The sequence below is a fragment of the Scaptodrosophila lebanonensis genome, unplaced genomic scaffold, assembly GCF_003285725.1.
Source record: "Scaptodrosophila lebanonensis strain 11010-0011.00,11010-0021.00 unplaced genomic scaffold, SlebRS2 tig00000161-arrow-arrow-pilon, whole genome shotgun sequence".
NCBI classification, from domain to species: Eukaryota; Metazoa; Arthropoda; class Insecta; order Diptera; family Drosophilidae; genus Scaptodrosophila; species Scaptodrosophila lebanonensis.
In genome coordinates this window covers 933424-954187 of record NW_022060597.1, presented here as the reverse complement: position 1 = coordinate 954187, position 20764 = coordinate 933424, and the positions used below count along the sequence as shown (strand labels likewise).

General features: G+C 39.2%; 2 protein-coding genes across 2 annotated transcripts; one reads left to right on the top strand and one right to left on the bottom strand.

Moving 5' to 3' along the window:
• Window positions 1–2743: 2743 nt before the first annotated feature.
• On the bottom strand, window positions 2744–13040 carry LOC115629701 (A-kinase anchor protein 1, mitochondrial). Its single transcript, XM_030526219.1, has 5 exons — window positions 12694–13040; window positions 5118–6416; window positions 4646–5036; window positions 4391–4524; window positions 2744–3845 (listed from the first exon to the last, which is right to left on the bottom strand). Exons 2-5 carry the CDS (start codon window positions 6393–6395, stop codon window positions 3777–3779), a joined length of 1872 nt encoding a protein of 623 aa, XP_030382079.1. The 5' UTR covers window positions 6396–6416; window positions 12694–13040; the 3' UTR covers window positions 2744–3776.
• Window positions 13041–19322: 6282 nt separating this feature from the next.
• On the top strand, window positions 19323–20189 carry LOC115629702 (60S ribosomal protein L36). The gene is made up of 3 exons (XM_030526220.1): window positions 19323–19343; window positions 19540–19667; window positions 19770–20189. Exons 2-3 carry the CDS (start codon window positions 19545–19547, stop codon window positions 19992–19994), a joined length of 348 nt encoding a protein of 115 aa, XP_030382080.1. The 5' UTR covers window positions 19323–19343; window positions 19540–19544; the 3' UTR covers window positions 19995–20189.
• The last annotated feature ends 575 nt before the right edge of the window (window positions 20190–20764 follow it).

The window sequence follows — 20764 nt, the reverse complement described above, 5'->3', positions numbered from 1 at the left end:
TGAATATCACGATCATGACATGATGATTGCATATACATACATATGTATATGATGATTTAGAAGAACGAAATAACGGCGCGGATTAGTGTCGATTTCTTGCAATCGTTTTATTTATATGCATTTATTTGCTTTATTTTATGTTTATCGTTAAGAACTAGGATTTGTAAATTATTTTCACTTGAATGCGTCTATAAATTAAATCTTAATTTAGTTATTTATCGTCTCTGTTTTACTACAAATACAAAAAAAAAGAATTAATATTTATATATATATATATATATATAGTATATGTATGTATGTATGTATATAGATAACTATAGGCATAATGTTTCCTTAGCACGTAGTACATCGCACATCAAAATGTATGTGTCTCTCTGTGTCTCAGTGTGTGTTGGTGTGTAAGTCAATTATCAACAATTGTACAAGTGAAAAATGTACATTGAAATCGCTAAAAAAAAAAATTTAAACAGAAAATAAAGTACAGAAATCAGAAACCAAACAGCTGGAGTGCCGACTCTGCCGAATCAATTGTTAATTGTTGCTATTTCTATTTCTTTTGTGTAGATTTTGATTCGACATTAATACAATTCCACAAATTTGCACTTTGCCTATTTGTTGTTGTTGTTGTTGCTGCTGCTGCCCCTCCCCCGCATAGTTGCAATGACTTTTCTATGCGTTGTCGCTAAAGGTATTGTGTTAAAACTAAATGTAATGTAATAACAATAATAGAAATGAATATAATTAAACTAGCATTAATTAATTAATTACACGTAGAGGCAATAATTAAACAAATAATATTAAGTTTAATTGTAATTTAGGAAAAAAATCCTTTTTAGATATTAAAAATAATAGTCAGGAAGCAAACTAAAAACGCCAAGTCTCCAAGTTAACAATATTCATCACTTGTACGTTAAATTAACTAAACATATACATATATCGTATATATATATCAAATATTAGCCTTTTCACGTCGACATTCGCAAAAATTGTCAATTAAGATTTGAATAAAAATAAATATACACACATATATCTATATAGCATATAGTTTTTGCATTTTCATTTCATTTGTTAATGAGTTGTGTTTTTTTTTTTTTGTTGTTTTTTTCTTTTGTTTGTTTGTGTTTTTGTTTTTCTAGTTTTTTGGGTGCGTGGCTTTTCATTATATTCATGTGCAACAGAATCGACCTAAACTTGTTCCACCATTGTAGTTTGATTAGAAAGAACATTTGAAAGAAGACACACACATATAAGTATAAGTAGTAGACAGTGGTGGAAAGTGCTTAAACGCTGCTTAACATTTCGCTGCGATTTGAAATACATTTACAATTGTGTTATAATATATTGTAGTTTTGTGTTTATGATGAGTGAATAGTTCACCGATCGGTCAGTTAATTTGTCATTCATTGTCTGTTCTGTCCCATTTTATAGTTGTTAGCACACACAACATACTAACTATAGTACTATAGAGACCGGCTTCGATCGTACAGTTCCAATTACATATACATCCTTTGTTTCTATGAATGTAGTAATCATATTGCTTAACATTAAATCATTTAATATACTCTATATATGCATACATAGATGATTTGCCTTTCAAAATTGCTTTTAACGTATTTACATGGTCTGTTATTATGTAGTTAGCTTTGAGTTGTGGTTTAACGAATATATAGAGCATTGGCAGCTGCACAAAATGCCGAGTAAATCTGTAAATTAGTTTTGAAATGCTAGACGACTTCAAGCGATTGAGAAACTGAGAAATTGTGACAATACACACATATATAAAAGGTATGTTCGTTGAAAGGTCTTGAACGCTGACTAAGAGTGCAATTGATATTATTGTTTTAGTTTTTATACTCTGTACATGAAATATACGAAACTATATTAGACCCCACAAAATATATATATTCTTGATCAGCATGGCAACACGAATCGATCTAGCCCTGTCTGTCTGTCCGACCGCCCGTCCGTATGAACACCTGGATCTCAGAGACTATAAGAGCTAGAGACACCAAACTTTGCATAAAGATGCCTGATGTGTGTACGCTGTGCAAGTTTGTGTTAATTTTTTTAATCCCACCCCCCACTTCCCCCTATGGGGGTTTTCCCGATTTTCCGTTCGTATAATCACCTATATCTCGGAGATTTTGAGACCTAGGGACACCAAAATCAAAACCGTGTAAAGACGGCCGTGTAAAAACAGAATTAGGTGTACTTCCATTTAGTGATTATGAGCCCGTATGCCAAGTTTTATCATGATAGGCCGATTTCAGATGAAGTTATAGCCATACAGTGAAAACTCTCCTGGCCGGACACTCACGGTAAGCCAATTTTTGGCCGCCGAAGGGAGTTTTTACTGTATGGGTTCTCTCTGCTCCTAATTTTTTTCATTTCTATAATTATTCTACATATATGTACAGAGTATTTCAAAGTCGGGACATCCGACTTTACGTTCTCCAATTGTTTTTAAAGATGGCACAACACACATGTGTATCTGAAACTATTTTGTAATTTATATAAACTGTAATTAATTAGCTGATCAGTCGCTGCATTACAAATGCCACATATTTACTCGAACACTTATAAATTCATGAATTTTATGTTATTTGTTGTGTGTTTGCCTGCTCTATTTGTTGTCGTAGTTATTGAAGTTTGTTTTTGTTGTCCGGTTCTATATCTTGTTTGTTGTTCTTTCGCTTCTTTGCACATTTGAAGTGCAAAAGAAACTTGCTTGTACTTTTTATGGTCTGAGTAAAAACGAAATGAATTCATTTGAGAAATAAAAACTTACAACAAAAAAATAGGACACAATATATATAATAAGAAATACAAATTTTGCATAGCATAGTTACTTATACATTTATATAAAAGCCTATATTTATGTACACATATGAAACAATCTCTCAAAATTCACAATTGATGTTGCTTTTGTCTGTGTGTGGGTGTAGGTGTGTGTAGGTGTGTGTAGATGTGTTTGCGTGTGTAATTATGCATGAGCTAGCTATGTGTGTAGCACAACAATGCATTTGCTTTGACTCTTGTTTATCTTTGTTAATTATTTGATAAAATTATAGTTTGTTGGTTTTGTAGTTGGTGCTGTTGCTATATAACCCCGTTAATTTTATAAAAGGAAATTATTTACACTTCTAACTCTACTTATAAACTGAGTATGGTAATATCTTAAGCGGTTCGTTGGTTCCTCAACCTTGGGTGGGGGGGTGCAACCAAAACCAAAACAAAAAATAAAGGTCACCCATCAATTTAGTTGCCGAGTAAAAGTCAAAGCCTAATTACAGCTGGTTAGTTAGCAGCCTATATCTGGATTTAAAGCCATCGCCGATTCTCATGCAATTCACATCTCTTTGTTGGCATTTGTTGTTGTTATGGCCACACACACAATATATATACAGATACATAGTCTATATATGTATGCATGAATCTAAATGTGCGGGTTAGTGTAGGCGTGAGTGTGTGTATGCGTATGAGTGTTAGTAAGTGTATGTATATACCTATATATGCATGTAACTATTGGCTTTCTCAGCGCAGCCATATTCCACAATCTTTCATAATTTTGTGACCGGTCATTTGTGATCATCAGATTGATCGAATCGGTCATATTTTCATGTGCAAAATGGCCTCTGACCGACCCCCTTAGGACTCAAGTTTATTGTTGCTGTTTTGGTTGGTTTGTTTAGGGTGTTGCAGTTGTTGTTGCTGTTGTTGGTTTTGCTGCCACAAATTTAGTTTTACTTGCTACTAGTTGTTGTTCACGAATGCTGTTAGTCACGCATCTCCACCCATCGTGCGAGATTTCTGGCGACAAGCTCCTTATTGATAAATATGACATTCTGAAAAATATGCGTGGAAAGTATGTAGTAAAATATTTTAGAATTAAATTTTGTGGTAAAAGTTGCTATTTACGAAACTTTTTAGAGCATTCAAATGATCTTTCAATTCTTAGAGCTCATCAGTTTCTGATCGGAACAATCTCTCCTTTCTTCTGCTCACTTAAAATTGTAACAAAAGGTATTAATTGAAAATTTGCAATCAATTATCTAAAATCTAAAATTCCTAATCCAAATTGAAGTTTTACTTCAAAAATTTACTTTAAATGAGCAAAAGTTATCTATCTATATATTGTATTACATAATTTTAAATGAACCAATAAGCTAAATTTCTTCACGTAGGTATGTAAAATAAAGAACTGAACTTGTACTTGTATCTATAACTAAAGATCTTTCAATAGAGGAAAGCTAAAACTAAAAACTATAAGCTTTACTTTCTATAAATACTGAACGAGATGTGACAAAATTCAAACTAATGAAACTCTGGTATTGTTGGTTGGTTGATAAGTTATAACTGTCTACAGATTATATATGTAGGTATTACTCACATTTGGACCTAAAGTAGCAAATAAATATATTTCTGGTATATTATGGCTATTGTAGCCGGCGACTTGTGCTTGCAAGACAATGCCTTTGGTAAGTTGATTGAGGATATCAGCCGCCTCGACCGACCAGGTTTTGTCTGCAATAAAAACGGGACACAATTAGCAATCATCAGTTGAGTGTAAAGATTGTTATTAAATGCAGAATTAAGATGCTATCTCTCTCTCCTCTCTCTCTCTTTCTCTCTTGGTCTTTCTTACCGACAGGCTCTATGTTGGACAATATACATTCTGTTGCCTGGAATGGAATTGTCATAAAGTCCGTGCGGATTTGTCGCAGCTCGCTGAAATTGACGTTCATATAGCCGCCGAAGTCCAGGAATTTGACGACGCAGCGCTCCTCATCCTCAGAATCAATATCGACGATTTGCACGCGATACCATACCCCATTAACGGGCATGACACAAACGGCACTGATCTCAATGCTCGGCAACACGGGTGCTTCCATGTTAAAGTAGCTGTCGTAGAGGCTCTTCTGTAGCACGGGCAGCGTTGGGTGTGAAGGATGCAGGGGGTGGTGCACAAATAAGTGCGAGCCCGAAAGCACCGTAGTCACAGCCACATCATTATTGATGCCCTCGATCAGTTTAAGCTAAAATGGCAAATGCAAATGCCAAGATGGAATTATTAATATTAGTAATACCATTAACAGCGATTCTTGATTTTAACTCACTTGCATATTGATGAGGCTCTCTGGCGACAGAGGAACTATGGTTTGAGGAAGCGCATAGTGGATTCTTTGCATTGTGAAATTTGGATAGCGTCCGGCTGGCAAACGTTGGCGTATTAACTCCAAGGCAGCATCAATTTCATTCTCAGTGCCCTCAATGGTGCAGATGCGCACCTTGCCTGAGTAACGAGTCTTGCTGAGCACCACATTCGCCGAAGTCTTAACCTTGATTTTATTGATGAACGCACGTTTGCGTCCATAAAGCTGGCCGATCAGACTGTTGGGAAAGAAGAACTCGTACGAGGTCTTGGCACGGGTCGCCTCCGATCGTGGGAGACTGGATCCTTTACCCGAATCTCCAGACTGTACACTGCAAATGCTCAGTGAGGGACTGGCCGAGTCCACAGTGCGCTTCTGATTGCCATTGGCATCGGAGTCTGTGTCTTTGACAACCGTTTGTGACTCCACAGCATGCTCTACAGCGTTGGCAATCATATGTTGTTGTTGTAACTCTTCCTCCATGGGTTTTTCGAACTTAAGCGACTTCTCTACGGTTTGTTGTGTCTCCTCAGAGGAATTCACTTTGGGGTCATCCACATTTCCATTGCTTATGTTGCTGCTGCTGTTCTCGCAATTATTGTTCTGCTCACACTCCTTGGTGTACATGCTCTCGAAGAAGGAGTTCTCGGGAGAGATTTTGGGTGTGCGTGTCGCCTTGATAACCACCGGTTCCTCGGTCTTACTTATTGCCTTACGATTGTGTATCGAAATACGATTGTTAACCGAATCGGGCAAATCTCTGGGCGATGACAAATTCTCAAAGTCCTCATCAATTGAGCAAAGTATCTTGTTTTCGGCATCTTGTATCTTTGATTTAAGCATTTCCGAATCAATTTGTTGCTGATGTTTGCCCGATGAAGCGCGCCCATTGCTTTGTATCTTAATCGGTGCCGACTTGCCAAATAACATCGCATTGGGACTCTCATTGCCATCGCCATTTGGTACATTGCCATTGATGTTCATCGATTTGCTTGCCTGTCCAGTCGGTAATTTGCCATTCTGTTGCTGTTGTGGTTGTTTTTGTTGCTGTTGCACTCCATTGGTTTTGCACTTCTGTATGGCCGGCTCTTCAACTTCCTTGCTGCCGCTGCTGCCGGCTATTTTGGCAGTGGCCGCCTCATCATCATTGCGATTTTTATTTCTACGCCGAAACCAAAACAAGCCAAGTATAACTGCTACACTAGGCAGTGACAGATAAAGTAGAGGACGACCGGATACCATTTTCGCTGAATATTGAAGAATCTGCAAATACGAGCACACAGAGTTAGAGAGTTGTGATTTTGTGGGGGGTGATGGGGTGGCGGGCATTTGAAATAAGAAGGATAGGTCAACATATATTCAAAGCAGCTATCACGAGACCGCGCATGGCAACATTTCTCGTTTATATAAATAGGTATGTACATACATACATATATACATATGTGCGTATTTATAGCAACAAAAACATACATAATTATAGAAGAAAACGTACGAATTGGCATTAAAAAGCACATGAACGACTACGTCGGCGATGGCAATGGCGGCGGCGACGAGCAAATAAGGTGCAAAGCAAATTGAACGCCACGCTGCAGACCGCACCGATCAGCGGACCCAAAACAAAAGTGTGAGCGAGCGATTAGAGAGCGAACGGCGGTCGCCCATCGGAGGTGAGAGCGAGTGCCACCCAAGAGTGAAGAAGAAGAGTTGTCAACGCTCGCAAACCACTCACGCACACTACAATTAGACAATCTAGTTCACTTCGAAGATCGGACTTGGTTTAGTACATAGAATGTACTAATAGTTTTTTCTTTCTTTTTTTAAAAAGGATATAACTCAGCAATTAGATGTAGGGGAGAAAATTATATTTAATAACCATTAACATCGACATTATTCATGGTATATAGTACTTGCGAAATGCAACAAATTGATATGCAAATTATTTGCATCAATAAGAGTGCCACCAAACAGTGGGAATCTGCATTCTTTCCCATTACTCTTGATGGAGATATTCATCAATTTGGGGAATTTATGGCTTAAGCCCAAAAACACGGCTTAGTTGTTTCTTTTGAAGGCCCGCCCATTGGAACCAGTTCGAACTGTACCGACCCATCTTTACGCACACGGAAGCACGCGTACCACACTTCTTGTGGTTCGTTAAGAGTCGTTGAGATGCCCCCAAGAGAGAGAGAGCGAGTGAGTGAGAGACTGAGAGAGAGTTGCTAACAAGAACAATACGGCCAACTGCTTAAAACAGCAAGCATGAGCATTTTATTGTTGGGCATTGGCATTAAGAACCGCAATAAGAACAACAAACACACTAGAGCGACAATGATGTTATGAAATCGTTACAAAACGAATTATGAAAACAAGTAGAAAAGCTAAAGTCGGGTGTCCCGACATTGAAATACTCTGTACATATGTTTACAATAATTATAGAAAATAAAAAAAATTAAGAAAATAAAAAAAAATTTTGATCGATTTTACCTCTCTCGGTATTCGAACTCACGTAAAGGGTGTATAATTGCACATTTACATAGCAATTGCGTCTGTGTGAGTGTATGTATGCCTATGCGCATCTATTCGTGTCTGTGTAAGCATTTTCGCAGTCAACCAAACAGCAACATCAACAACAGCCGCGGGCAGCGCTGCATCAGCAAATATATTTATGGCTATAACTTCTTGTTAAATCGGTCTATCATAATGAAATTTGGCATACGGACACATAATAACCAACTGGGGGTATTTCCAAAATTTTAGTTCGAAATTCCAAGAATTACGGGAGTTACGATTTGCGGGGTAGAGGGGGGAGGGAGGGGAATTCCAAAATATACATTTTCTGCGTATTCACATAAGGCATCTGGGACTAAAATTTGGTGTTCCTAGGTCTTATAGTCTCCGAGATATAGGCGATTATACGAATGGAAAATCGGGAAAACCCCCATAGGGGGGAAGTGGGGGGGAAAATCAAAAAAATAAAACAAACTCGTATAGAATACACACATAACGCATCTTCGTGCAAAATTTGGTGTCTCTATCTCTTATAGTCTCTGAGATCCAGGTGTTCATACGGACGGACAGACGGACAGACGGACAGACAGACAGACAGGGCTAGATCGACTCGTCTCGTCATGCTGATCAAGAATATATATACTTTGTGGGGTCTGCCACGCCTCCTTCTGCCTGTTACATTTTTCAGCTCCCGCAAACCTAATATACTCTTGTACATTTCATGTACAGAGTATAATTAACGCAAGCAGCTACTAAAAAGAAAAAGTCCGAGTTGGCAAAAAAGAAATCCAAAGAATTCAAGTCACATACGCACACACATATATACATACACACACTAACATTTAGAGACAAACACAGCACATCCAGTTGGCACAACAAATTTTGAATGGAAATCAGACGTCATGCTCCCCACCTTTCACTCGATTATGTGAAACAAATGCTTCAGGCGCGCCCGATATAAGTTGACTTTTGACTCGAAATTGAAGTCTCTCTGAAGAAGAAATTTTTTTTTATTCTGAAAACGCGCACTTGGAGAAATGTATAATTTGTATATTTTGCAATTGAAAAAGTAGAATAATCAATGAAGGGGGAATTCGTTTTCGTTTCGAGCCGTTGATAAAAGTAATCATTCACATTTAAAATATATTCATATGTATACGCCTAAATATGTTCGTATTTGAAACGCGCGCCGGTCAGTAGCCACAAGATTGGGGGCTTCGTTTCGTGCGTGTATCTCGTCGTTCGATGGTAGCGCCTCGGTATGCAAAAGGAAACTAGCATTGTAGGTGTGGGCGGCAAGATGCTGCAGCATAAGCAGATCGTAGAACGCTCCTGACTGCGCGTGCTACTTCAGAGAAGATACGAGGAGATGCGTCTGCGTCTTTGCCTTCGTCTATATGTTCGTATTGTGGTCGTTTCTTCTAGCGCCTCTTCGTTTTCCTACTGTCGATTGTCACAAACAAACACCCACCCACGATCTCACACCAACCGACCCACCCACCCACACAACACTTTGTCTGCTCGCATCCAAGAATCATTACGTATACGCCCCGCATGCGCCCATCTACATATGTACATACATACATAGGTATCGCTTTGTGTCAAAATATTTTTAAAGGTGGATCGCCAGCGTAATAGATTTATCAATTTTCCTTACACAGAGGAAACACAAATAACCAATCGTGAATGAGTAAATACAATCAAGATAACAATATTTAATAGAATTGATTTTCTGCCTTTCACCTTCGCTTCCTTGCTTAACATTTCGAATAGAATGTCCATTATTATACAAATGTTGTGTCAAACAAATCTTCATCTAAAATAATTATTGGGCCGCACTGATCCGATCAATGTGACAAAAGGCACATTCTGCAATCACCTTTATTGTGAGAGCTCTGCTTAAAGTGAGAGGGTATTTGTAGGAAGCAGAGTACATTACTTTATAAACGTTTGATATTACATACATATATTGTTAAGGAACACTGTGGAATGTAAAATCAATATACTCGTATGCATATGTAGGAGTATGTACATATAAGCGTTAAACATTTTTTGAAATGTGGTAAATTCGCTTAATAGGCGTTTAATTCTGAATACAAACATATACATATATCAGTGCATTCCGTGCGTAGAGATTATTTTGGGGTCATACCGTCGCGATAGCTCACAAATATAAAGTGTAATGAGTGGAATTGAAGAGCCCAGTGGGATGCCAAAATATGGTGAGTTGCAGAAGAAGACGACTCTAGTTAACCTTGACAGATCATCCAGTACGACCGAACATTATTTTCTCTGTTCAAGAACCAATATCGGTCCCCAAAAATGTTAAATAGATTACATATCCCAAGTCATGAGCCAGCTTTTTTGTCCAATTTCATTTTGTATAACGGAATCGGGAAGGGGGTTAGTGGGGTCGAATATTGGAAAAAGAAAACAATTCTGTTTATTCCGAAACATAAATACTCGTTTTATTTTGCTTTCCAACGAACTGCACGTTCACGTCTACTAATTTTGTCGGCTAGACGTTACTTAAGTAATAGATATTCATAAGATTATATATACTCATAAATGGTGCTTGGGTTTTTCAAGTTTTTTCCGTATGCATAGCTGATATTAAATTCCAAAAAAATAATAAAATTAGCATTTACTTGGGTGATAAACTGCATAAAATTACTAAGAAATAATAAACGTACATATAGTATATACACACATAAGTACGCATTAATGTGGGTCATAATACATCAGCCTTATTACTGATCAATAATTGGTATCTAGCATTAACTCAAATTTGAGTTGGCCGTTAACAATTTTGTGTCAATTGTAACGAACTTTAGTCCAGCAATTTCATGATATTTCTCGCCATAAGCTGCTTATAGAGTACCATTGTTATTTGTATCGTACGCCCAAACATTCAACATAAATACAAACATTTCTACATACATATCTACATATGTAGGTACATACATACATAGATACGCACGCGCTGTGGCCAACAATGTGGCGAACAATGAAAAAATTGTTTAGGCTATCATCTGTGCTTGAAAAACCTGTTGCGTCTTAAATTGTTTTGCTGTTGTTTCAATTTTCAATTACAAGAGTGCTTTTCGTCCACATTAAACAACACACAACTAAGTTTCAAGGCAATTATCAGCAGGACGGGCGGCAGTGATAAGGCTAATCAGAAAAGCGCCAAACGTCACAACAAAAGGTCGAAATCAGCGACAAAAATGAAAATAAAAACTTCAAAAATGTGTCAATTAAAAGCCTTTGTTCGGTTTTGCATTTGCTTGAATTTTAGAGGAGAATGGGGGGGGGGATGATTGTGAAAGCCTGCGTCAAATATTTAGTGTGTATATTATGTAAAACACATATATGCATAGGCGTCTGTGAGTGTTTAGGCAAACATGTTTGCTACTTTCAATGCTAAGCCAAAAGGCCCCCATCAGCATATTTGTCAACTTTAAAAACTCAACAGGCGCGTCACATACAATGGTAATTTCCATAAAAAAAAAAACAAAAACACCAAATAGTACATATTGCCAATAAAACAAAACCAGCATGAAAAGTTTAACCCGACCATGGCGAACGAACGAGTCGCAAAGCGGTTCGTTATCAAACCAATCTCGCGACATTCTAATCACACACAACAACAACACAACAAGACAGGGAGAGAGAGCGACAAGGCAGCAGGAGAGCGGACCGAAATATGCGCTCATTTGGCCAAATGTTCGACGTGCTCTCTGTCTCGCTATTTATATACACACGCACGCACCAAAACAACAGACATGCCAGCCTGCCTGCCAGCCAGCAGCCAGGTGCAACATTCTGCCCGCCTCACTATCCCTCACCAACAAAAACCAAACATTGTGATAATCTTGGCAGCGTGGTCTCAATCATATGGCTGGCCGAGGGCGGCGAAAAGGGGAAATAAATTCTCCGTTGGCATTCTATTGTATAATCAAAAGGCAATGTTGTTATTCGTTTCGGAATGGGTTTGCCAACATATTTGAATTAAACGTACAATATTTGTATTTGTTAATGTGTTTCTTATCAATGGCCATTTAGTGGTGCGATTGATTTATAGACACGGGAGTTCGGAATAGTGTTTGCCAAACCATTTAAACCGAATGACACTTCAAAAAATAACCCACCAATGTGACAAAGGGCTACATGTAGTATACATTCATATATAGTTTTTATTAATGTGTTAAGAGTGGAAAATCATTTTACAACCACAAGTATCTACACATGTTCATATATTTACATACATATGTATACGAATATGTGATGGCTATGACTCAGGCACGGCCAGTCTTATGCACATACAAATGGGCACAAATTTCGATACATGGTTATGTAGAGCTGACTGCGGCGGGTCAATGCATATAGTATATGCATCTGTATGATATATCCACAATATCAATTGTGTAACCATAACCATATCCCCTCAAATGTTTAACAAGCAAATAAAATCTTGGAGCTGAGTAATAAATAGCAAATACATACATCGTGTGCATATTAAATATACATCTGTACATAGACAACAAACCCACAGCTGGCGTAGAATTAAAAACAGTAAAATTGTTTTTTTTTTCACCGCATCTCATAAGGGCACTCAATTTGCAAATGCAGGAGCGGCATTTCTTACGGTAAATGGTGCCGCCGCATGTGACGGCGCAACACAACAACAATAGCCGAACCAAGTGTTGCCACCTATTGATTAGGTTGCACATTTTTTGCATTAAGGACCATCAGCACTCACGCACACACATACAATTTGGGCTGTGTCCCACACAACATTCAATAAAAAACAGCAATCAAAATGAATGAATAACAAATCGGACGGATGACCAACAAAATTCTCGCCCATTTACTACGCAACACTCTATAACAAACTGCGTGGAACGCAACATGACACCATTTTCGTTGCTTCGCTTGTACGTCGCCGTCTACGCGACGTTGACGGTGAATGCGACTGTTTTGGCAACACTTTGTAGTAGGTTATGTTCCGCGTAAGTAATTTAGCGCTTACCTTTATGAACGATTGGGAGAATTAACTGTTTTTGAATTGCTTTTGATTTGTGCACACTTGAATTACGATTTTATATAATTTCCACTATTTTTCCGCTAATGTTGACACAATTTTCTATAAGAGTGTAGCAGCACAAATTAAACACGTGTCTACGCAAGTAGTAGTCTTCTTTTTCTTTGCATATCATAACATGGCCGGCGAATACAGTGTTGCCATCCCAGCCAACACGAACTTATTAATAATTTAAAAGGCGCGTGGCACCTGTAGACACGATATTTAGCTGATCAACCACAAATAGACTAAGTGATTCAAAGGAATTTACAAATTACACTTCCAAAATGTTATTTTATGTGTAACACTTCTGTCAACTTCACACAGCAATCGAATGGCAACACACACGTTATGAGAGGTGTATATTATTTACCGACTTATCGATAACAAAGTTTAGGTGTCAATGGAAAAACACCAGTGTGCTGCCAAATTTTACAAACGCTTACATGTAATCACTGCCACACAGTTATAGAATGTTATCGGCAGGTTTCAAGGGGAATAATATTTTAATGAAGCTTTATCGAATTAATTATTACTGAAGTTTTGCGTTGAACTAGCTAACTGTTGTTACAATAAAATCATTAGGAATAAAATAAAGTTAGGTACAGATAGTAATCTAAAAATCTGTTAAAATACTAATTAATTAAATTAGTTTCTATTAATCTCTGATGAGTTGGAGTTAAATGCCTTTGAAATGCAGATATAACAAAAATAATATCTCATATAGGCATCTGAAACAAGATATATATTTTGAAATTTAAGAATCATCAGGTTGTTTGCCTTGCCTTTACGTTTGATCTGACAAGCCTGCCCCAGTCTCAATCCAACATTATAAGCTTTTTACCGGCATTTCTTTTTAGAAGCAACTAGTTGGGTTGACTATTTTCCATATCCTTAATTTACCAACATGCTATATTTTTTTTTTTTTTTTTTTTTTTTTTTTTTTTTTTTTTTTTTTTTTTGGGTTTAAGTTACCACGATGCCCTTGGGTATTGTGGAATTATTTGGCCGCCCACTTATTGGTGAAGTGGAAATTGCCACACTAGATAAATGTAGGATGTTGCTTGAAATTACAGTTTGACTTTTGTGTCATTTATGAAGTTTACTATTGCGTTATATTCTTGAACCGCCTCATGCTTAAAGAAAGAGTGCAGATTGTTATATTTGGTTAGCGATGGGACGCGTTGTCGATTTGTATTATGTTTTGGACATTCAAATATGATGTGTGATGCGCTATCGGGAACGCCGCAGCTGTTACATTTGTTATCGTCGATAACATGCATTTTTGAAAGAGTGACTTTATCGAATGTGTATCCACTAAGCAGTCTATTAATTAGTTTTGTATTGTTTGCGTTAAAATTGCAGCTCTTATTTTGGAACCACGGTTTTCCAAGCGTGGTCGGAAAAAGTGCGCAGTATGCTCTGTTTTTCTCTGCCACGAATCTGGCGTACTCTAGTTCCCATTCGTCATGGATTAGACTGTACATGGTACGCACTGCATCCTTTAAGCTCCATTTTAGCACCATGAAGGTGCCGTCTGTTGTTGCTCTTTTGGCTGCCGTGTCCACCGCGGAATTTTGGGGAATACCCACATGTCCCGGTATGAAATGTAACTCTACAGCTAAAACACTGGAACAGTTATTAATTTTTCTTTTAATGTTGTTTGCTATGGAATTGTTAAGCGAATGATTTATTAGTGTTTGCACGCTGCCTCGGCTGTCCGTTAAAATTGCCACATGGGAAATTCTCAACCAGATTGCATGATCAACTGCCTTTTCAATTGCAATAAGCTCTGAGGAGAGAGACGAGAGGATTTTGTTTGTATAGAAACTATCTACAAACCCTGATTCTTCCTGCAAAAAAGCAGAGCTTGAGTGGCTGGAGGTGACCGATCCGTCGGTAAAATATAGCTTAAAGCCTCTGCTTCTCAGACTGGAGGCTTTCTCATTAAAAATCAGGCGCATGGTTGAATTATCCATGGACTGCTTGTTTCTTGCTGAGCCCTTCAAAAAATCCGTGTCTCCTTTCATTTTTGCGCATTTGAGAGGTATTAGAGGAATCTCTTCAATGTGGTCTAGTATGTTAGCAAACCTCCTGTAAACCCTCGCATAACTAGTGTTTATCGTGCTGGTGGATGACAGCAAATCGCAGACTGGTAAATTGAAAGCAAATGCTTTTGCCAATTCTTTGGCTGTGAGGAATAAAATCCTGAAATCCGGTGGCATCTCTGCTGCCATGTGGTAGATGATTTGAATGGGGGTACATTTTATTAGTCCTAACGCTTTTCTCAGGTGCATATTGGTATGGCTTTTGACCTTAGCTAGGGCTGTCTTGGATAGGCTGCTAAAAGAGGAGCACGCGTATTCCAGCCTGCTCCTGACGAAAGCCTTGTGCAACAAGATTCCTTGCCTAGGACTGACACCGTATTGACAGCCGCTAAAGAGCCTGATGAACGCACATGATTTATTGGCCTCTGAGATAGCCTGACTAATATGGGTGCATGCCGAGTTATTTGCTGTTATGTTCCTGCCTAAATAGCTGATTTGTGCAACTTCCTTAATGTGGAAACCTTGGCTTACCAAATTTAGTTGTCTTCTGCGTGAGCTGAAGTGAATGACTTTGGATTTGGCTGGATTAAAAGATAAGTTGAGCCTGCTGCATTCTCTTTCAAATTTTTCTATTCTTTCACTTAGCGTTAAAACGGCTAAATCAAACTTCTTGTGAAAACAGATCAGAAAGAAATCATCTGCATATTGAAAAAGCAGACAGTTCGAATTGTTTATGGTGTGTAACTTGGCTGTGTAAATGTTGAAAAGAGTGGGACTTAAGCAGCTACCTTGGCAAACTCCTCTATTTATTTCAGCTTTGCTCGACCCCTTTACCAGATATCTGCGTCGGAGGAAATCAGTTATCCACCTTACCTGGTGTGGATCAAACTCCACGGCACGAAGCTGGTGGTCTAAGGTTTCAATATCCACACAGTCAAAAGCCTTTTTTAGATCTAGACATGCTGCCACAACTTGGAAACCCTCAGTCTTAAGGTATTGGATCTTGTTAATTAGATCGTTTATGCATAGAGCTGTCGATCTTCCTTTCCTGAAAGCATATGATCTTTCCGGTAGCAGGTCGCGACTGGCAATATGTTCGTCGAATTTCATTTTGATTAGACCCTCTACTGTTTTTAACAGAACACTAAGCAGGCAGATTGGTCTGTGGTTACAAACGAGGTCAGAGTTTGAGCCCTTTTTTGGTACCGGCACCAGCCTGATCTGTCTCCAGGATTCTGGGAAGACTCCAGCCCGCCAAATGTCGTTTATCATATTAAAAAGTTGATTCTTCTTAGGGTTCGGTAATGTCTGCAGCATCCTATACGAGATGCCATCGAGCCCACATGCCGAATCTGGATTTCTCGCATTCAACACTGACATAAAATCCTCAAAGTTAAACAAAATGGGGACCCCTTCCTGGACCAATGATGTCGCCATACGTGGACAACTGAATGTTGTGGTTGGCGTGTTCTTTACTATCATAAGGAACTCCTCGTCCTCTGCTTTTGACCAGGTGTTAGCTGTCCTTTTCATTCTTTTATAAAGTTTTAAATGTCTTGTTCCATTCCACAGTGTGGGAGCTGTCGTCATTTCGTCAATATACTGCCTAAAATTAGCTCTGCGACAGTTTTTTATTTGGTTTTGCAGCTTTGCTTCTGCTACCATGAGTAGCTCCGCATCTTCCAGCTTTTTGGTGAAATAGAACTTTTTCCTGCAGGCATTTCTAAGGCGAAACAGCTTGTCAACTTCCTCGTTCCACCATCTCTTGGGTACATATTTGTTTTTGCTTGATACCGTAATTGTATTGGTTTTTGTGATAAGGCGAACATTGCCATTGAGTGAATCCAGGTTTGAAAAGTCACTATTAGCGAAAACTCTCGCAATCCTATTATGAAGTACCTTTTTGTGACTTGTATTCGCGCAGAATTGGACCAAGTCTATTAAGACTGGAAAATGGTTGCTGTTTGTTAGTTTGCTGCTTTGAGCCTGCCATCTATATTGAATACTACTCGTATTGCAGAAAGTCAGATCCAGCACCGAGCTTTGACCTGGGCAACGAGAAAACGTAGGGGAGCTGTCGTTCATACATACAAAGCCCGAGTTAGCTGCCGCCCGTTCCAAGCCATGTCCTTTGCCGTCGCTACTGGAGCTGCCCCATGTTGTGGATTTGGCATTAAAATCCCCACATATTAGTGAAGCAATGCTCAATGATGCCGCATACTCGAAAATTTCTTTTGCCCCCTTTTTCAGGATAGACACTGATAATGAGGGGGCCGCATAGATACCGTAAAGGCACAAATTTCTCTTTAGATTTAGGGTCTGAATGCCCATACATTCCATGTCGTTTTTAATCTTTAGGATTTTGAATTTGATTCCCCTTCTTATGTACATCCCTACTCCACCGTATCCGTCTTCCCTTGGCTTTCCATAAAAGTTAAAGTCAGGAATTCCACACTCTGAATTGTCTTTCACCCATATTTCCGACAGAATGGCGATGTCTATGTTGTTGTTTAGGAGGAACATGTGAAGAATTTGTTTGTTGTTGTTGAAAGTCAGGCTTTGGATGTTGAATTGGAGGATTCTCATATTGTTGCTGTGCTTGTCAAGGCCGAGGCGATGCAAATTTGATTTGCATCTAGCTCCGCATTAGCAGCATTTATGAGATCCCTGATTTCCTCCCAGAACTGTAGAGATGGGCCCGCTCCGCTATTTGGGTCCGTTATGAAGTTAGATATTTTCTTTTCCACTATATTAAGTTTTTCTTGGGCTAAAGACACTTTGGTGGTACCAACTTCAAGCACCTCCGCTCTGTGAGCGGTATCTGCCAAGTTATGACTAGTTGTATTGCCGTATCTGGACGGCTTGGGCTTGGATGTTTCCCCGAGAGCTCTGCCTGGAAGCCTAGCTACCCTGGCATATGGTGCAATGGGATGCACCTCCTTCGCCACTTCGTGGCTGCTGTACTCGCGCTTTCCTGAGCTATTATTTAGCCTTCTTAAAAAAGGGAATTCTGACTGATCTCTTAGATCAGGCACCGTCCTCTTAAAGAGAGACGGATGAGTCTTCTTAATTTCTGCTCGGGACATATTCTCCAAGGCCATACACTTTTGAATAGCGAATTCCTTTTGTCTGGCTGCACAATGGGGTGATGTTGCCATATGGCCTTCTTTGCAATTGGCACAAGCAATATCAGTGCAAATGTCCTTTCTCTCATGTTCTTTTCCGCACTTATAGCACCGTGCACTCCCCTTGCAGTGCTTGGCCATATGGCCAAAACGTAAGCAACGGAAGCATTGTTTGAAGTGTATAAACGGTTGTACCGCCACCTTTGTATATAGAAATTTTATTTCTTTTGGCACCTGGTGTCCCTTAAACCAGATCTTTACTCTGGAGGTAGGGACCAAGTCCCCTGTGTCCCTTGATTTTTTGAAAATTCTCTCCACCTGCATTATGGGAATGTCCGCCGACAGGAGTTCCATCATGTGGTCGGTTGACATATACGTGGGAATGTTAAAAATAATCCCAGCCTTTCTAGTGAAATGCTTAAAAATGTTGGCCTCGAAGCCGTGAACAGCGAGAGCTTCCAATGAGGCCAGGTCATTGGCGCTTTGCGCCGACACACAAGTGACCTTACACCTGCCATGCCCTATCCTGCTTACTTCTTCTATGCCACTGATTTTTAGCGAAGAGAGCAGCTCGATTAACTCGAATTGGTTAATCGCTTTGCGTACTCCCATTTCGCTAGCCTTGTCCACATAAACAATAAAAGGACCCTTGTGGTCCCCGTCATACTGCATGGCAACCACAATTTCCTTGTCGACCACACTTTTGCTTCCCGCATTTATTTCATCAGAAGTGGTAGAAATCTTGGAATTTTTCGACTTACATGAAAGTCCGTCCTTGTCAACTTTTACGTCATTTACCGCAGTTGCCTGTTTACCAACACTTGTATTTGGCGCGCTTTTGGTTGGGCCGCATTTGGCTGGCGCGTCGTTCTTTCCCTCTTTAGTTCTGCGAACTGATGGTGCTTCTTCCTTTTTGGGCACCTCGTTAGGGTTGGCGCGGCGACTGGTGGTCCCAAAAGCCCCGGTGGTGCATACTTGTCCTATCGGACGACCAGCTTTACTCCTGCCTGCCATAAAGCCTCGAAGTGCACGTTTCTGCACGAATGCTGCGTTTCTGTTGAAATCGAATCCTTTAATTAGTTTAAAAGTTGCAAATCAATAAGTAATGTGCTGTAGCACATTAAAACCGAAAAAAGTTGCTGATAAATTCAAATTCCACGAACTGCCCGTTAGCAGAAAAACGAAAAAACTTGAACACTGATACCCGACCGCGATGTTGTCTCCTCAGAAACCTAAAAGCAACTGATGCTATATTTTTAAAAAGAAACTACAATAACAGCAACATACTTGAAGTGTACACAATCGTATAGTTTACCTGACCCTTCATTTGCGAATGATCTGGCATCACCGCTCAAGTGTCAGTCCAATATTATTTCCTGTTTGGCTGCCCTGAAAGCGCTCTTTCCACCTTTTAGCAGCAACTGAGGTAGGTCGGACTACAGAAAATTCCGCAATTATTGCAAACATCTTAAATTCGTATGTAATTTTTCGCTTCACAACGCTGAGTTGACATTGGAAGCTAGTAAATACCGTAATAATATCGGGAAATTGTGCATTGATATTAATCCAAAATTGTGTTTACATCGTTTAATATAATTATTGTTGTTTTCTTCCGTTGACAGGTACGATGGCAGTGCGTTACGAGCTGTGCGTTGGTCTCAACCGAGGCCATAAGACTACAAAAGTCAAGAATGTGAAATACACTGGCGTCAAGAAAGTCAAGGGACTACGTGGTTCCCGTTTGAAGAATGTGAGTATTGCTAAATCTGTTTGTGCCGGCGCCTCAATTGTGTCCGCACTTGTTTACATTGAGTACGCCTGTCTATATACATATCAATATTTTTCATTACAGATTCAAACCCGTCACACCAAGTTCATGCGCGATTTGGTGCGTGAGGTGGTTGGCCATGCCCCCTACGAGAAGCGTACCATGGAATTGCTGAAGGTGTCCAAGGATAAGCGCGCCTTGAAATTCCTGAAGCGCCGTTTGGGCACACACATCCGTGCCAAGAGGAAGCGTGAGGAGCTGTCCAACATTCTCACCCAGCTCAGGAAGGCTCAGACCCACGCCAAGTAAACAAGAACAACTACAGCAGCAACGGCATGAACAACAACAAAAGCATAGCCGGCGCATGTTTGTTATTCTTTAATGTGTGTATCCGTATTCCGCTGGCGCGATTTTTTTTTGAGCACCACTCGCAAGAAGTGTTAACTGAAAAATGAAATTCAATTCTACCCGAATTAAAAGAAACTTAAAATTTACCTACAACTATATAGTGCATTATTTTTTGTTGTATATGTAAGTGCGTGCCCTTTTTTTTTTGCAAATCGAAATGGTTTGATGTTAATGCCATTTCATTAGAAAGGAAACGGTTATGTTTCCATGTTATTTGGCTTGAGTGCGGATGATTAGTCATACGGCAGGAGAATGCAACTGACCCATTTATTGGAAGGATAGAGGAACAGGAAAAACTCTATATTAAAAAAGCTACAGCTGCTCATTTATGTACAATTTCCACATCGCCATTTATTGCCACTAATTGGAGCTAAAACAATGAACCTCTTTAGAAAAGCACGTGCCAGTGAATTCATTTACGAAACTAGTTATAACTTTATTGAAGTTATATGTACATATGCGGATTGTAAAACATAACCTTCACAAAATTTCGGGTTACTTCATTGGGAAACTAGATTCACAGAAATGTGTGTTTTTTTTTGTCCATGAGAAATACATTGCAAACCGATCTTTTCCATGCCACTTAATTTGAATTTAAGTGAAGTACAAATGGATATGATTTGAGTAGGAGCTTTGGTTCTATCCAACGTCAATATCGGCATCGTTCCATC

Coding starts and splice junctions, on each gene's coding strand:
- LOC115629701 (XM_030526219.1), bottom strand. CDS start 6,395: ATGGTATCCGGTCGTCCTCTACTTTATCTGTCACTGCCTAGTGTAGCA. Junction 5,037..5,117: donor AGAGCCTCATCAATATGCAA/GTGAGTTAAAAT, acceptor TTGCCATTTTAG/CTTAAACTGATCGAGGGCAT. Junction 4,525..4,645: donor GTCCAACATAGAGCCTGTCG/GTAAGAAAGACC, acceptor TTTTTATTGCAG/ACAAAACCTGGTCGGTCGAG.
- LOC115629702 (XM_030526220.1), top strand. CDS start 19,545: ATGGCAGTGCGTTACGAGCTGTGCGTTGGTCTCAACCGAGGCCATAAG. Junction 19,668..19,769: donor GTGGTTCCCGTTTGAAGAAT/GTGAGTATTGCT, acceptor TTTTCATTACAG/ATTCAAACCCGTCACACCAA.